The sequence below is a fragment of the Temnothorax longispinosus genome, chromosome 8 (assembly GCF_030848805.1).
Source record: "Temnothorax longispinosus isolate EJ_2023e chromosome 8, Tlon_JGU_v1, whole genome shotgun sequence".
In the NCBI taxonomy this organism is placed as follows: Eukaryota; Metazoa; Arthropoda; class Insecta; order Hymenoptera; family Formicidae; genus Temnothorax; species Temnothorax longispinosus.
The window spans coordinates 12,638,191-12,656,056 of NC_092365.1; the positions used below are offsets into that span (position 1 = coordinate 12,638,191).

The 17,866-nt window shown below is 36.1% G+C and overlaps 2 protein-coding genes across 4 annotated transcripts; both read left to right on the top strand.

Annotated features, from left to right (window-relative positions):
* The first annotated feature begins 286 nt into the window (after positions 1 to 286).
* LOC139818136 (uncharacterized) lies at positions 287 to 16,328 on the top strand. Of its 3 annotated transcripts, none has more exons than XM_071786676.1 (10): positions 287 to 436; positions 1,005 to 1,234; positions 1,552 to 1,709; positions 1,839 to 2,223; positions 10,837 to 10,990; positions 12,073 to 12,270; positions 13,154 to 13,255; positions 13,456 to 13,739; positions 13,844 to 14,021; positions 14,127 to 16,328. In XM_071786676.1, the coding sequence occupies exons 4-10, from the start codon at positions 2,212 to 2,214 to the stop codon at positions 14,255 to 14,257; spliced, it is 1,059 nt and encodes a 352-aa protein (XP_071642777.1). In that variant the 5' UTR covers positions 287 to 436; positions 1,005 to 1,234; positions 1,552 to 1,709; positions 1,839 to 2,211; the 3' UTR covers positions 14,258 to 16,328. The 3 variants fall into 3 exon arrangements, with proteins under 3 accessions (XP_071642777.1, XP_071642778.1, XP_071642779.1); XM_071786677.1 differs by having other exon boundaries at positions 10,840 to 10,990; XM_071786678.1 differs by lacking the exon at positions 13,154 to 13,255.
* On the top strand, positions 1,030 to 2,027 carry LOC139818313 (glutamate dehydrogenase, mitochondrial-like). Its single transcript, XM_071786929.1, has 3 exons — positions 1,030 to 1,234; positions 1,552 to 1,709; positions 1,839 to 2,027. The coding sequence occupies exons 1-3, from the start codon at positions 1,030 to 1,032 to the stop codon at positions 2,025 to 2,027; spliced, it is 552 nt and encodes a 183-aa protein (XP_071643030.1).
* Positions 16,329 to 17,866: the final 1,538 nt, after the last annotated feature.

Genomic DNA, 17,866 nt, shown 5'->3' on the forward strand with positions numbered 1-17,866 from the left:
CCAAGTGGCTCGCTAGAAATGAGACGCGACCATCAAAACGATTGAGACGGAACGGACGTTCATGTGCGTTCGGCGCCGCGCTGAGTGGCTGCTCTTTTGTGTGAGTGCCCCCTCCATTTCCGTTATCGACGGAGCCGCGTGCCCGGCGTGCTGCGTGGCGCGTCTACCGCGTCTCATATTTCCGGCGTTGCGTGAAGCACGTATAACAACAGAACAACACGTGAGAGTTTGGTGACGACGAGTGACCGGTCGCCTAGATTTTTCGATTCCCGCAGGGAGGATTGATTCGCACAATCCTTTGGGCTTAACAAACCCACGGACCCGAGTTCAATACTGCGAACATCCACACACAGTGACTCTACACACACTCACGTACACAGTTTATTGGAGTGAATATCGTGATGGTTTGCTAGAAATTGCCGGCAAAATTTTTGAGGTAAGTACTACATCAATTATGGCTACGGTCAACGTGACGCTACAAATGCTTTGGAACGTTCTTCTTCTCCTTCTTTCTTTATTGAAAGAAATGAGAAGAGGAATGCTTCGAAATATTTGCAGCGTTATGTTGACCGTTGCCTATATATCTTATAATTCAACGCTGCGTTCGAGAACGACAACGTCTTAAGCGGGGAGCACACACTTCTGCACAACGCATAATGCGTAAGCATAAGAAAATTGATTGGTCCATACACATGTGCATAAGGAAATAGACCAATCAGTTTTCTTATGCTTACGTATTATGCGTTGTGCAGAAGTGTGTGCTCCCCGCTTTAGCGCTATGAATGTGCTCTGGGAAAAATTCTTCTCTTCGATCGAGGCTTCGATGAAGACAATCTCTGATGTAACATCGTCATAAACGATGCGAACGGAGGCGTGACGATTGAAGCGATAATTTTAGACATCGCTGAGTAGATGTGAATACATCGGGATTTTGTAAATTAATCTTGTCTATTTCTACATTTTTATATTTCTTATGTTAGAAAGAATTTGTTTGTACTTTCCAGGACCATTGATGTTCCCGCCCCCGATATGGGCACCGGCGAACGGGAAATGTCGTGGATAGCCGATACTTACGCAAAAACTATCGGCCATCTCGATATCAACGCGCACGCTTGTGTTACTGGCAAATCCATCAATCAGGGCGGCATTCATGGTCGCATTTCTGCGACAGGACGTGGAGTGTTTCACGGAATAGACAATTTCATTAACCAAGCAAATTACACGGGCATGATCGGTACGTTTGTAAATTGATTAGTTATTTTAATTGTCAATATATCGTGTGATATTAAATTAATTATTTACAAATTACAAATAAATACACAACATAGTAATAAAACATTGTATAAATTACATAAATTATAATCTTCTTTAGTCGCACTAAAAGAGATATTATTTTATCAGAAAAAAGGCACATTATTATAAAAATAAATTTTACATTGACATTATGAAAATTTAAGCTTATACCTGCTATCTAGTACCATCTCATAATATATCTTAAGATTTTGAACGGCTCGTTAGCGCTGAATAAATAAAAAGTATAATCATCCGTAGGTACTACGCCCGGCTGGGGAGGCAAAACATTTATTCTCCAAGGTTTCGGTAATGTCGGTTTGCACGCTCTGCGTTATTTACACCGCGCGGGTGCCGCATGCATAGGTGTGATTGAACACGATGGAGCCATTTGTAATCCAGAGGGTATTGACCCAAAGGTAAAGACAGTTGTCTCCAGTAAAACTGTTTTAATTTTTTTCCACGAATTACACGACAGGATTTATGATAAAACTCTTTTTCTTTTACATATTGATATTTACTCATTGTTATTTCTATGCGTTTTTCAGGAATTGAAAGAGTACCGCATAGAAAACGGTACTATTGTTGGCTTTCCCGGGGCCAAGCCATACGAAGGCGAAAATCTCATGTACGAACCATGTGATATATTTATTCCTGCTGCCACAAAGAAAGTAATAACCAAAGAGAACGCTGAGGGCCAGGGCTGTGAGCCCAGGGTGTGGCGACGATCTACTTGAACGCCACCGTGCCCTGCAACATGCTGTCTAGTTACAGCAAGAACGACATCATATATACCACGTTCGTGAAGATCGAGATCTTCGAGGAGCTGCGCCTGACCGAGCCGCCGTCGTCGGGAAACTCGATATCGACGCTACTGATGTCACCGAATATATCAGGCTTTTTCGTATATGCAGGAAGTATATGCAACTCAAAGTAAATAATAATAGATTTTATAATGATTATATATAATCGTTTTTATACTCTGTCCAACGAGAGTTTGACCAACTGCGTTGGTTCTGCGCATAGGCGAGCAAAGTGGGGGTAAAGTTCCCAGAGCGTGGCGTATCGTATACGTAAACAGACGTTCCGTGGGGGGAGACCTGCGCGAGACGGACGAGTTTTCGTTCGACCTAACAGCAGTCTCTCGTTGGACAGAGTATACGTGTATATATATTTCTCATGCCATACTACTAGTATTAAAAAATGTTTTTAAAAATGCTTTTAAAATGCTTTTAAATGCTTTTAAATGCTTTTAAATGCTTTTTATATTTTACTTACATACACATTACATAAAGTACCTTACAAATGCAGTAATGTTATAATTACTTTTTTGTCATTGAATCGTGTGTAAATGCACTTTGTTTCTATATTTTGGACACAATATGTTTTTATGATATTTCTTTTACGGACGTACATTATACCAACCTTGTGTGAGGGCATAGGATAGTCAAACACGTCACGATAAAATTGTAATTGTTTACCTTTAATTGTAACAGAACTATTATTAATACCTCGGACAAAAATGCTTTTAATTAATATGATATCGCCATTGTTCATAATTGCGACATTATTAGGGCGACAGGTTGTAAAAGTAAAATTTTTGACTTTAATAGTAGATAATATTATCTTATCATTAGTTGTTTCTGCAGGATATCTTATCGGTATATTTGTATGTTTCTTTATGGTGTAGAAAAATGGATAATGACATTGTATTGAGGAGGTGTTTTCCTCTTGCATTTCATGCAGACGTTTTGTTATTTGCGGAATAATGTGCGGTGTATTTCTAATTAGTTTTTTTAAGGATCCAATAAAATCTTCAAAAGGAAATGCAGAGAATTTAAATAAAGGCTCTTTCATATTTATAACATCATCTGCAATATGAATTAAATTATGGATAGTAATTGTTAATAAATTTTTACTATAGTAAGTTGGTATTAACTCAACAAACTTTCGCAAAAGAATTTTAGCATATTGCGCACATTGTAAAGCCAATTTTTCACTTGATAAAAGACGACATGACACATAAAGAAGCATAAAATGTCGATAGGTATCGTGTGGTAATACATGGAAAAGAAATAAGCCACTACAATACAATAAAAAAAATCTAAATTGAGTCGCTTTCCAATTAACAATATCTAAAAGATCAAATTTTTTTCGTTGGAATTCCATTGGAACATCACGTGAAATAGAATTCAACAAGTTTTGTAAAAGTGTAATGTTATTTAAACCAATTCTATGATGCCGATCACCATGAAGAAATTCTTGCAACAAATATTTTGCAACTCCTAAACAAAGAAGATGCATAGGATCTAGTACAACCGATTTAATAATATCTAATCCTATAATATTTAGTAATGATGCTTCTTTGGTAGAATGATGTTCCAATTGTCGCTTATTTCTAAAAGATTCATTCGTGCGTTCCGCGTAATGTGTACCTTTATATATTCTTTTTCCCTGTATCGTCTTTCCCTTTATTTCGCAGCGTTCGCACGCAAAAAAACCTCCGTGTCCTTTGCAACGTTTAATATATGCACGCGCAGGAGTATCGCATACAAAAGCTTTGATATTGAAATTATAATGAGAATTCCCGATATTTATACCGTTTGTAATTAAATCATTAACTTCGTCGATAAAATCATGAAAAAACTCGTTTACTGAAATTGGTTTTGATTCACCATAATGTAGCCCTATAAGAAATAGTTTAGCGTCATATTCTCCATGATATACTAAACCTAGTATAGTCCAAATATGGTTTTTAGAGCTTTGATGAATAGATGCACCATCAATGTTTATCATTAATGATATGTCTTCTGCGGTATAAATATCGGGAGATATAATTTTTTCTAAAGTATCTTTAATATTAAAATAACTGTATTGTCCGTATCTTCCATTATTACATAATATCGGACGAATATTAGTCTCTGCTTTACTAGTACCTAATAATGTCTTGCTACTTTTGGGAAGACTTGAGTGGCCTTTGTTTCTCAATATTAACAATAATTCATCTATACATTTGTGTGTTAACGATGTAACATTCCTAAGGGCCCATGTAGCAATGCATGTGTTAATATCGCCATGCAACAATTCATTGCGTGAATCTTGTACAAGTAAAAATGATGAAACATCTTCATTATTTGCGACGTCTGAATTTGAATTTGTTGAATGTGAATTTGTCAATGACAAATTCTGTAGATCCCTTGAGACATCAAAATTATCACTCACATTGTCACTGAAAGACGCTAAAATAAGACTTGAAGATGTACCATCATATTGAGACCGTTCCATCGAAAAAGCACGTGCATCATCATTGTATTCTATGAAATATGAAATTTAATTAGTTTGCAATGTTGTTCTTATAATTCTTTACGAGTAATATAAATGATATGCATACGTGTATTTCCACTATTGCTTTCAGGCGATATATTTCGCATCCTCTTTAACGCCCGGTATTTCCGTACACGCTCAGTACTTGACATTGTATTTGTATAATTCTGTATTAATATTTTTAAATAAACTCTGTATATACAAATTATTTAATTATTTGTACATACAGAAATGCGATACAAGGTTTTTTTTATCATTTGCAGATATTTTATTTATATCTTAGATGTGCGATGTACAAAATTTAAAAGACATGCATTTTGTTGTTTTACGCGACTATCGATTACCATAGTTTCTTGTTTACATCTGTCATATCATTGTCATATCTTGTCATATCGACATATAGCATGTAAGTATAATGAAAACATAAAATGTATGTATGCGTGCATATATCATTTTCGATCCTCCACAATCCACAAAATAGACTTTATATTTAGATTAAATGGAGGGGTTAAAGCCATAATGGTGTGTCACTTTTTTTAACCTATCGAGTTGACTTCATAAATGCAGTCTACACATGCAGGTATGTTGAAAGAAAAAGGAAAAAAAATGGTCAAAAAAATTACACCACTATGGCTTTAACCTCTCTATGTAATCTAAATATAAAGTCTATTTTGTGGATTGTAGAGGATCGAAAATGATGTATGCACGCATACATACATTTTATGTTTTCATTCGGCTTTATATATGTTCTCATTTTTACATGTATAGAATGAGTCAAGATCGTGGAAATACGCATGCCATCATATGGTTCAAAGATGTATACACGAAAGATGGACGAAAAATCATAGATTTGGTTCCTTCCCTGCTAAAAATGACCGATTGAATCCGATTAAAAATTTTGAATCTGCATGAATCTGGATTCTTGATCCGGAAATCACGGATTTATAACGATTACACCGACTGAAAACGATTGAAACGGATTGGTATTCAAGGATGTAATTTCAATCGGATTCTATCGATTTGAATTGTTATGATTTTATAACGATTACACTGATTGAAAACGATTGAAACGGATTGGTATTCAAAGATGTAATTTCAATCAGTTTCTATCGGTTTGAATCGTTACACGCAGAAAATTTTTCTCGAAAATACAAGTATACACGAACAAAGTAAATACCATACTAATCTTGCACGGCTAGAATATAGTCATAATATGCAAAAGATTTCAAGAAAGTATAGGAAATTTAGAGAGCAAAGAATAAAAATATGGCTGATGGACAAAAAACGAGACGTCTGTTGCAGTCATGGCAAAAACATAAGTTGCTGTTTGCTGTTATAGGCTGTGGCGGTCAGCTGTCCGCCACGAGCGAACTTGAGAACGCTGTAGAAACCCTGCCGAGTTGCCCTAGATATAGGGGTCGATGTTGAATCTTAATCACGCGAGAATATACCGGCGATGCGCCGCGTAGCGGGCGCGAACCGAACCCTTTCGCCGCGCGAGCCCGCGTTGCCGCTCGCGCCGCGCGCCTTCCGTCGTCTATATACATATTAGTATAGGACTTTTTTTACTTTTCTCATATTTTCTTGTTATAGTCCGAGAGGTAGCGACACAAAAGTGTCAGCGATTTGATTAGTCTTGGAACAAAGTAATTTCTCTTGTTCTAATAGTGTTGTTGATGAAATACAGAGTCTGGCTGCGCTGTCTCGCTGGAATGGGCGTTGCGGTGCCTTTGATCTTGTCGAAAAAACACTTATGTTGGAAGAATTTGATTAGTGCTGAGCTTTTATATATTTATTGTTTTTTGTATAAAGAAATGTTTTAGAAGAGTCTGGCATGCACCTGACACTGGAAAATGAGTCTGACATCCTCCCAAAGTCGTTATAAAAAGTCGATTTGTAGAATTATTTGATTAGAGCTGTAACTTGTCAAGATGGTAGTTTAAATATATAAAATTATTAAAAAATAAGTCTGGCTACTTGTACTGGCTGGAAAATTGGTCTGGCACCCCCTTTAAAGTCGTCTGCACGAACGCACCGGTAGCTCGTTGCCCGCCGTATTTGTAATATTATTAACGCATTACTCATTGAAAAAGATTTTACTTGTCCAAAAGGAGAAACGTAAACGATTTCGTGCTTATTAATAGTGGAATAATGTGTAATTAATTATGTAATAATCAGAAATAAAGTAATTTAAAAATAAAACTATATTTTAAAGTAGTCAACATTATGAAAGTATACGCTTATAAAAAATCAATTAACTTTATTTATTAAAATTATTAATTTATTAATCTGGATAATCTGTAATCAAACTTTCAATTTCTGATGAACTTTCATTTTCATCATCGGTGAGCTCGGTATTGTCGGTATCGTCATCGGATTCTTCTTCGATTTCCTTTGATTGAGTACGTTCATGATCTGAAAATGATTCAAAGTTGAATTTATTATTAAAATTACACGATTTTAATAAGCTGCGATAAAAACAAAACTTTTACAAACTAAACTAATTAACTCGTTTTATTTGCAAAAAAATAATTATTATTTAATTAAAATCATATTTCTAAAGTCATGATTAAAGAATTATTAACAGTATTTAAACCAAAATTCTTTATATTTTTATAAACTAAAATATTATAATATTATACAATAAATAAATAATTAGTTATTATAATAATAAGTATCTTTATTAATTTCAAATCATTTGTTGCATCATTATTATAACTTTATTACTAGTTTATTTATTCAAAATTAATTTTGCATTCATTTAAAATAAAATTAATTTATGAAATATACCTTCATTTGCTTCCTCATTCGATTCAAGTAATATACTATATCGCTCACGAACGGGCAGTTGCACTCCTTCGAACCAAGTAAACTCGTACTTTTCGTCAACTTCTTTCCAGCCATTCTCAATCGGAGACAAATTTGTCATATGCTGCAAATAAGCATTTCTCCAAATGGTTGCGATGTGTGACGCTCTCAAAAGTTGTACTTGATGCGTCATCTATACCTCCATGTCAATCCGAATTAAACAACAACTTTTGAGAGCGTCATGCATCGCAACCATTTGGAGAAACGCTTATTTGCAGCATATGACAAAGTCTCCGATTGAGAATGGCTGGAAAGAAGTTGACGAAAAGTACGAGTTTACTTGGTTCGAAGGAGTGCAACTGCCCCCGTTCGTGAGCGATATATATTACTTGAATCGAATGAGGAAGAAAATGAAGGTATATTTCATAAATTAATTTTATTTTAAATGAATGCAAAATTAATTTTGAATAAATAAACTAGTAATAAAGTTATAATAATGATGCAACAAATAATTTGAAATTAATAAAGATACTTATTATTATAATAACTAATTATTTATTTATTGTATAATATTATAATATTTTAGTTTATAAAAATATAAAGAATTTTGGTTTAAATACTGTTAATAAATCTTTAATCATGACTTTAGAAATATGATTTTAAGATAATAATTATTTTTTTGCAAATAAAACGAGTTAATTAGTTTAGTTCGTAAAAGTTTTGTTTTTATCGCAGCTTATTAAAATCGTGTAATTTTAATAATAAATTCAACTTTGAATCATTTTCAGATCATGAACGTACTCAATCAAAGAAAATCGAAGAAGAATCCGATGACGATACCGACAATACCGAGCTCACCGATGATGAAAATAAAAGTTCATCAGAAATTGAAAGTTTGATTACAGATTATCCAGATGAATAAATTAATAATTTTAATAAATAAAGTTAATTAATTTTTTATAAGCGTATACTTTCATAATGTTGACTACTTTAAAATATAGTTTTATTTTTAAATTACTTTATTTCTGATTATTACATAATTAATTACACATTATTCCACTACTAATAAGCACGAAATCGTTTACGTTTCACCTTTTGGACAAGTAAAATCTTTTTCAATGAGTAATGCGTTAATAATATTACAAATACGGCGGGCAACGAGCTACCGGCGCGCTCGTGCAGACGACTTTAAAGGGGGTGCCAGACCAATTTTCCAGCCAGTACAAATAGCCAGACTTATTTTTTTATAATTTTATATATATAAACTACCATCTTGACAAGTTACAGCTCTAATCAAATGATTCTACAAATCGACTTTTTACAACGACTTTGGGAGGATGTCAGACTCATTTTCCAGTGTCAGTTGCATGCCAGACTCTTCTAAAACATTTCTTTATACAAAAAACAATAAATATATAAAAGCTCAGCACTAATCAAATTCTTCCAACATAAGTGTTTTTTCGACAAGATCAAAGGCGCCGCAACGCCCATTCCAGCGAGACAGCGCAGCCAGACTCTGCATTTCATCAACAACACTATTAAAACAAGAGAAATTACTTTGTTCCAAGACTAATCAAATCGCTGACACTTTTGTGTCGCTATTAGTATGGCTCCCGGACTATTAGTATGGCAAACTTATTTACCTTTAGGTCACAAGATGTATCTGATTAAACTATTACTTTTCTATTGTCATATATTAATTTCCAGTTGAATACGCGTATATCCTACCGGTGCGATGCAAATCTAGTAAATTTTATTATGAGTATTCTACATTTTTCGAGAAAAATTTTCTGCGTGTATGATTTCATAACGATTATACCGATTGGAAACGATTGAAACGGATTCGTACTCAAAGATGTAATTTCACTCGTTTTCTATCGGTTTGAATCAGTCTAAATTGTTATGATTTCGTGAACCCCGAAATCACGAAATTATAATGATTTAAACGGATTGACTGACCGATTCAAATTGATAGAATCCGTGAATTCCGGATATATAAACAGGATTATTCACTACTTTATTATAATTCCTTTCTTTTTACTACAAATTTATTACAATGTGCAGTATTTATTTAACCCTTCGAAAACACACCTTTTTTTTCATTCACGGAGAACACTGGGTCAATCTGACCCTACACACACTTTGATCGTCTACCATTTTAAATTGACGAGTGCGATTAGCTTTAAAAAATTCCCAGATGTACTTGAAACATTGTTAAATCAATTGATATAAATAAAAAGTGCCATTGGAATTATTTACATATTTTAAAAAATTCAAAAAAATTCAAAAAAAAAATTTTTTTTTTAATTTTTTAAATTATGTAAATAATTTTAACGGCATTTTTTATTTATATCAATTAATTTAACAATATTCCAAGTACATCTGGGAATTTTTTCAAGCTGATCGCACTTGTCAATTTAAAATAGTGGACGATCAAAGTGTGTGTAGGGTCAAATTGTTAAAAAAAAAAAAATGTTTTTTTACGAAAAAAAATTAATTTTTTTGTTTAATTTTTGGCTAAAAATTTTTCTGGCAAAAAAAGGGTCAAATTAACCCTGTGTGTTCTCGAAGGGTTAAATAAAAACATTTTACAGTTTTGCAAATATAGAATTCATGACTTTACCAAAAGGAAATCCTGTATATAGTAAGAACTCTATTACGTAAAAATTATGTGTTATATACAATTTTAATGATTAAAGCGGATTTAATCCGAGTCACATAGCTACTTTCACTACCCAATTTAAATGGATTAAGCGCAGATACGATTGAAATCGATTGAGTAGAATTTAGATGAATCCGGAAATATCGCATTAAATCCGATTCCGGTGTTGTATTCAAATTTCACGATTGATGCGGATTCAATACGATTCATGTGGTCATTTTATTTACCCGATTAAAATGGATTAGGATTAATACGATTGAAACCGATTCAGTCGGATTCAGATGAATCCGGAAATATCGCATTAAATCCGATTTCGGTGTTGTATTAAAATTTTACGATTGATGCGGATTCAATACGATTCATGTGGTTACTTTATTCACCTGATTAAAATGGATTGGCATTAATACGATTGAAACCAATTCAGTCGGATTCAGATGAATCCGGAAATATCACATTAAATCCGATTTCGGTGTTGTATTAAAATTTTACGATTGATGCGGATTCAACACGATTCATGTGCTCACTTTATTCACCCGATTAAAATGGATGTGCATTAATACGATTGAAACTGATAACGACGGATTCAGATCAATCCGGAAATGCCGAATTAAAAACGATTCCGATTGATTTGTTATTAGAACCGATTCACTTCCAATCGGGCATCCGATTAACCGGATTGAAAACGCATTCATTCCGATTCAATTTCATCAAATTTAATACGGAACCAATCGGATTTAATCGGTCATTTTCAGCAGGGTTGTTCATGGCTTGTTCAAGATAGCAAGAAAACATTTTGCCTTTATCCACCAAAAAGTCAAACAAAACTGATTCGACAATGGTCCGAAGAGTCTCAAGATCCGAATTCAAAATGGGAAAAAAGTCGAGTAGAAGTTATAAAGTATGCTTGTAAGTACATTTTTTTATAAAAGTTGTTCGACCACTAGAGGGTTAGTGGGGGCTGGACCCCTCACCCCGCAAAAAACCTAACCTTAACCTAACCCAATCTGCAATCTGTATCAGTGTGACAATTAATAGACCTGTTCGTTTTAATTGAACTTCTTGCACAGTTCATCTTTCCTCTTTTTCTCTCCAACGTGATAAGTAAAAGAGGAAAGATGAACCGTGCAAAAAGTTTAGCTAAAACAAACAGGCCTAATAATATTGCTTGTTAAAAGATATACATTTGAAGTTTAATATTAGTAGTAAATGTATACATATAACTGTATATATAACTGTTACATATATCATATGTACAGAGTGTTCCACATCTGCCGTGCTATTAGTCAATAGAGTGCCGCATTAACTTTCCGGTCAGCCAAGTCTGCTAACAGCAGGCATTTAAATCATTATTATTATTATTTATATAGAGAGTGTCCCCTACACTCACAATCAGTGCCAAAACTGGTACAACTGCTTTAGTACATGAAAACACGTCAAAAATGTCTTGTAAACATATGTCCAAATAACAATGGTTTCGGGGTTATAGAGTCTTGAAGTTGCTTTTGTAATAAAACATAAATTATTTAATATTCTTTATTCTTTTTAAGGCTAATGGCAGAAAACAAAACGTAGGCTCTTACGTCAATCATAAACGTGAACGTAAAACAAGACAGAGAAAACCAATATTTGTTTCAAAATAAGGTAAACGTTCCAGTGGCCGGACACGTACCTGTGGCCGGACACATTGGAGAAAAATATTTATTTGAACAATTAAAAATAAAAATAGCTTTTTCCAAATTAATTGTTAAATATTAGTTTTTTTTACAATAATTATTATTTTTATTCTTAAGTGTTGAAATAAATAGTAAATATTTTTCTCCAATGTGTCCGGCCACTGGTACGTGTCCGGCCACTGGGACGTTTACCTTAATCTGCCATTAACAGGTGGGTCTGGGACACTCTGTATAAGTATGTACGCACAAGTATGAGTATTGAATGATTTGTATATTATCATGCGGATTACAGTTTTAAATATATATTTGCATTAGGTGGCTTTGCTCAAGGTGAACGCCGAATATCACGCTATGAAACAACTTTATATGTTCAGAGTAGTAGTGAATATGGTGATTTGGAAGATTCTGAAAATGAATCTGAAGAACCCCACAAAAAACGTTCTCGTTATAATTCATTAAAAAGTGTACCAAATTCTACTGAAGATGCCTTAGATGACATTCCAAGCTTTGATGGTATAATTTATATCTTTTTTGTATATATTGGTATCTTATGCGTAACTTCCCACTTGGCATGTAATATTTCAGAAACATTTCTGCAAAATTCTATTTGAAATATTACACCTTTCAGCAATATTTCAGAAATATTTCACGACCGTTTCTGCAACATTTCTGCATTTTTTGCAATATTATATAAACTTACAAATATTGCAAACATTTTTCTGAAAGATTTCAGAAATATTGTTAATGCAATACTATGAAAAACATAATGCAGGTACATTTCTGAAATATTTTAACTGCATAGTTACAATTGAAATGTTAATGAAATATTTCTGCACCATTTTTGAACATTTCAATATTTCTGCAATATAACATGCCGAGTGGGTTACGTTAAATTAAATATATATTTGTATGTAAAGATTTTAATAACAACAATATAAACCTTTCTTACTTCTTTATACAGTACAATGTCGCTAATCTGGCACTTTGATAATCCGGTACGTCGTCCAACAATTCAGCACTGCACTATCGCGGGCTTCCGCGACTCCTAGAGCAAGAGGCACGGAAATAATTCTAACGCTCACGTATAGTTTATCTATTCATTAGTGATCGTTAGACTGCCGTGGATGCCGCATTGTTCATGTTTTCATGAAAATACATAGCCGTTTTTCCAATTCAATTTTGTTTGTTGTAAATTCAAAAGAATTAAAATGTCCAATTATTTAATTTATCTTCAATATTCTTTACATTGCAATAGTCCGGCAAATCCATTAATCCGGTACAATTTGACTTTTAAAATAGTGCCGGATTGCGAGATTGTAAGGTTTTTATTTCAATATTTATTTCTCAAATGTATGATATTAATATTGTCATAATTATTATTTTATGCTATATTAAGACGCGCAAGATAATACTTCCAATACGCCAAGCACTAACAAAGAGGATACAGATAACGAAAGTTCTCACCTTCCTGTACATAGTACTTCTAAAAATAACAATGGTACGAGATACTTAAAAAATTATCTAAGTTTTTCTATTTTCTTTTCAATAGATATAAAGGGATTATACATACTTCTGTCCTTCATAAAGCTAACAATAATTTTACGAAATATGATTACATTCTTGAAATCTTTTTTTTTTCTTTGTTACATTTACATCTAAATCAAATATCAAGTAAAATTTATGGATATTATTATTCAGGTACAAAAAATTTGGAAATACTGCTTCATGAGCAAAAGAAATGTATAATTGAAAGTATGGAAAAGATTATTAAGAAAGAAATTAAAAAAGCAACAAATAGCATGTTATACAGTGTCCGAAAAAGATATGATGAGATAAAGGCTAAAATGACAACACGTTCGTTAACAGGGCAGAGTGAAATGGATTTACAAAAAGAATTAGGTTTCGATAAATCTTTCGATTCATATGAAGCATTTATAGCCTTTGACAATCGATTACAAGATGACGACTTAAATGTGATAATGGTACTTTTTATTAACATTTTAATATTACACTTACGTAAATTTTTTGTCAATACAGATATCAATTTACACAATATTATACAAGATGTGATTATATTATTTTTCAGAAAGATTATATATCTATAATAAAAAGAGGAAGTAAAAATACATCTGACGCAATAAAACGAATTTTACCTCGACTTATGGCAAAGGCAGTACAATTAAAGTACAGTGGTTGTGGACGACAAAGTGGCGATAAAAAGAAGGAAAGTTTTGCAGAAACAAATACATATAAAATAATGAAAGGTATGTATGTTGTTAGGATATTTTTTTGTATAATTTAAAAATAAAACTACATGTGAAATGTATTTGTATATGGTTTTTTAAAAAATCACTCATTCTTTTTATTAGATACATTAAAACAACTTTTCCCAAATATTTGTGAGAAAGAGATTTTAACAAGAACAAGTCGCTGGTTCTCCGGAGCTCCCGACAGAGATGGTGGCAGAAAAGACAGACTTAAAACAGTAACACAGACTTAGAACAGTATGTTAAGCTGTCTTTACAATACCCGCGTGTCTTCAACGTTTTCTCTTTTTTTTTCATTAATATCTTTATATCATACATTGTACTATACTACTTTGTACGTTATCATCCAATATAATTTTGGAGAGCCACAGCTTGGCCTCTCACAGCCTGTATTAATGTAAAAGATTTGCAATTAGACGTAAATATTAATATCTTTGTATTACATTATTGTAGGTATTATTTGTTTCTTGGTTCGATTTACCCATTGTTCGATTTACACAGAACGCAAAATAAATAGTTACATCTGAATAGTCTTGTCTCATTAGCGCGTGTGTGTAAGAGTACTAATAATTTTTAAATTATACATGAGTTTTCTGAAATATATGTATATGTGTATTGTGACGTTGCGGCTCGCCGCATCGTCGCGGCGCCCCGCCGCCGTCACAAGACGCGGAATTTCGCGCCCAGGGACGGACCAGGGAGGCAACGGCGAGATCTCCAGGGGTCGTATTTAATCGCGTTTCCGCATTCTGATTACTTTCTTTTGTTTTTATGCAATGTAATACGCGCGGCACCTCACCCACACCACGGCAAATCTTCGAGAGAGTACTTGGCGAAGGAAATCAAGGACGATCGATAACCAAGGAGGGGTGGCAAACGCGGAAGCAGCAGAGATCACGGGCTGGCGAGAGCAACGCGGCAGGCGTGCGGCACGTGAGGCAGCGACGGACGAGGCCGCCAATAGCGGGGCCCCAGACGCCTGGGTAAAAACCCGGCTTCAGCAAATGATCTCCACAAAACACCGACCCACGGGGTGGCTGGCCACCGCCCCAGGGTCAAACCGGAGGCACACCGGCACGAGCGAAGTTCCGTCCGCCGCTAAGGACAAAATTTGAGGAGTTGTACGCCGCCGAGGGACCGTTGCCCGCCCCCGAAGGATCTCGTATCGACAGCACTACGCCGGGACACCGCGGGCTTGCAAGCTCGCGCCCGATTGGCTCGCGCGCCCCTCAGGAAGGGGTACCGTATCGATTCCGCAATCGAGCGGGTTTAGCGTTTCACTCTCTGGTCGTCCGTCGGCGAGATACGTTTTTCTAAGATAAGCGATAGCCACCCCGAGTCGGGTATTTCGATCGTTATCTGGCGGATCGAGGATCGTTGGTGGAAGGCGACGGCGAGGAGCCCAGGAGGAGGCGTATCACCGGTGAGGTTGCCCGTAAATCGCGAAATGTAAAGCCACGACACCGCCCTCCGGTGCACGCTCTCGCTCGGGATGACGCATGTTAAGATCGAGTGTAATTTCGCGATCGATAACGAGAGCGAAGGGCCTCGGGATGGTATCGTGGCCGCGGAACCGTGGTACAGGCGTTATGGCGAATCCCTGGAGATCGTGATAGGCGCGTTAATGAGTTCGATATCGCAAGTATATTGCGTCGTCCTCGCGACCTTGATGTACGGCAGCATACGGGCCGGTACTTCGTAAATTGTGTTACCGTTTCTTCGCGTCGGAAAATTCTTGTGTTTTCGCGTCGGGTGTTAGCGTATCGATTGTGTTCGGATCTCGTTATTACGGGTTGCTAATTGTGTCAAACTCCCATTGGTGTCGATGGAGTCGTTACGTTGGGTTTGCTCTCGCGTTGAGAAACTTTCGTTCACAAGCCCCTTGCGTTCGGTATTCCTTGCGTTACGCCCTATGGCGTCCCGCCCTGTGCGCGATGACCTCGAATTTTGCGTTAGAAATAGTATTCCTTGCATTGTCACAAATCTCGACGCCTCCGTGTTGCGCCCATTTAAAAAATTCTCGCGTAGATTAAGATAGCCTGGCGATGGAATTCTCGTAGGGGCGTGGTGTTCACGCGCATCGAACGTGGTGCACCACCATTTCGCGACATTTTTCGTTACTTTCGTATCTCGCGTTAGTATTATTACTCTTAAGTGTTTGAGAACTGCGCCTTCCGTGCGCCTACAATAAGCTTTGCTTCGCGTATGTTTAATAGCCGCGTTAAAGATTGTTTCTGTGGAATAAATCCAGGCATCCCGCCACCGGCTATTCTTGATTTGTTATTGGCTTTATTTTGTGTTTGATCGAAGCCGGATGGATAAAAGTTGTTATTTTCTCGACAACCAGTACTCAATAAATGTTATTTTCTTTGTTATCTGACTGAGTATGAAATTAACGTGTCACCCCGCCGAAGATCGCGCTGCCCTTCATTAACCCCGCCCGTGATCAGGTCAAGCTAGCCGATTCCACGCACCTCCACACTTCGTTTTGCGTCTCGTTTAGGTTTTCGCGATTTCGTGGACGCGAATGTACGCGTCTGGCGCCCAACATTCGGAACATTTCGTGGAGTATCGGAGGTGCGAGGAAATCACTGGAGAGGCCAACCATCCCGCTCTCCTAAGTCCTTTTGATCCGGCACACGTCCCGGAGCGGTCCGGGAGTGCAAAAAGTCGTGACAGTATATATATATATATATATATATATATATATAATACATACATACATACATACATACATATAACTGGACCAGTATTGTAATTGTTAATAAATAGTATCTAACCTGTAACTGACACAATGAGTTTTCTGGAACATATGTGTATATATATATATATATATATATATATATATATGTTCCAGAAAACTCATTGTGTCAGTTACAGATTAGATACTATTTATTAACAAATACAATACTGGTCCAGTTATATGCCCAGTACTGGTCCGTCCGTTATTGCCAGTATTGAACCAGTACTGGCGATTAACATACCAGTACTGGCATGGCATTACACTCCTGTGTCGAATCTGTACTGGCACAGTACTGGCGGCCAGTACTGACACAACGGCAAACAATACTATCCCAATACTGGTCCAGTTATATGCCCAGTACTGGTCCGTCCGTTATTGCCAGTATTGAACCAGTACTGGCGATTAACATGCCAGTACTGGCATGGCGTTACACTCCTGTGTCGAATCTGTACTGGCACAGTACTGGCGGCCAGTACTGACACAACGGCAAACGATACTATTCCAATACTGGTCCAGTTATATGCCCAGTACTGGTCCAGTTATATGCCCAGTACTGGTCCGTCCGTTATTGGCGTTACACTCCTGTGTCAAATCTGTACTGGCACAGTACTGGCGGCCAGTACTGGCACAACGGCAAACGGTACTGGCCCAATGTTGGGCCGTTTTAACATTTCTACGTGGGAATTATATGATGATTCTATCTGAAAATTAGCATTTTGTAATTGATTAAAATGTTTTTTCGTATTTTAAATAACACACTTACCTTGGTTGGACTCGAACTCGGGACCAGTGTCGACCCGATACTGGCAAGTAACATTGGACCGATGTCGCTGACCAGTGTCGACCCAATACTGGCAAAGTTACATTGGACCGATGTCGCTGACCAGTGTCGGATTAACACTGGCACGTAAGATTGGGCCGGACTGATCATTTGAATATTATGCCGACGTCGGCTCGACATTACAGCCAGTGCTGGGCCGACAGTCGCAGGTTGGCAGCCGACGTTGGCCCAACACTGGCTCACTTTTAAAATCGTACCAGGGATGCATTATTTGTTTCGTTTGTTTGACGAAAATTCTCGGAGGACATGAGAGCTAAA

Excerpts from the sequence above, each read along its gene's own strand:
- LOC139818313 (XM_071786929.1), top strand. The coding sequence starts at position 1,030 with ATGGGCACCGGCGAACGGGAAATGTCGTGGATAGCCGATACTTACGCA. Across the intron at positions 1,235-1,551 it reads AAATTACACGGGCATGATCG|GTACTACGCCCGGCTGGGGA; the intron begins GTACGTTTGTAA and ends AATCATCCGTAG. Across the intron at positions 1,710-1,838 it reads CAGAGGGTATTGACCCAAAG|GAATTGAAAGAGTACCGCAT; the intron begins GTAAAGACAGTT and ends TGCGTTTTTCAG.
- LOC139818136 (XM_071786676.1), top strand. Across the intron at positions 10,991-12,072 it reads AGAAGTTATAAAGTATGCTT|GTGGCTTTGCTCAAGGTGAA; the intron begins GTAAGTACATTT and ends TATTTGCATTAG. Across the intron at positions 13,740-13,843 it reads ACGACTTAAATGTGATAATG|AAAGATTATATATCTATAAT; the intron begins GTACTTTTTATT and ends ATTATTTTTCAG.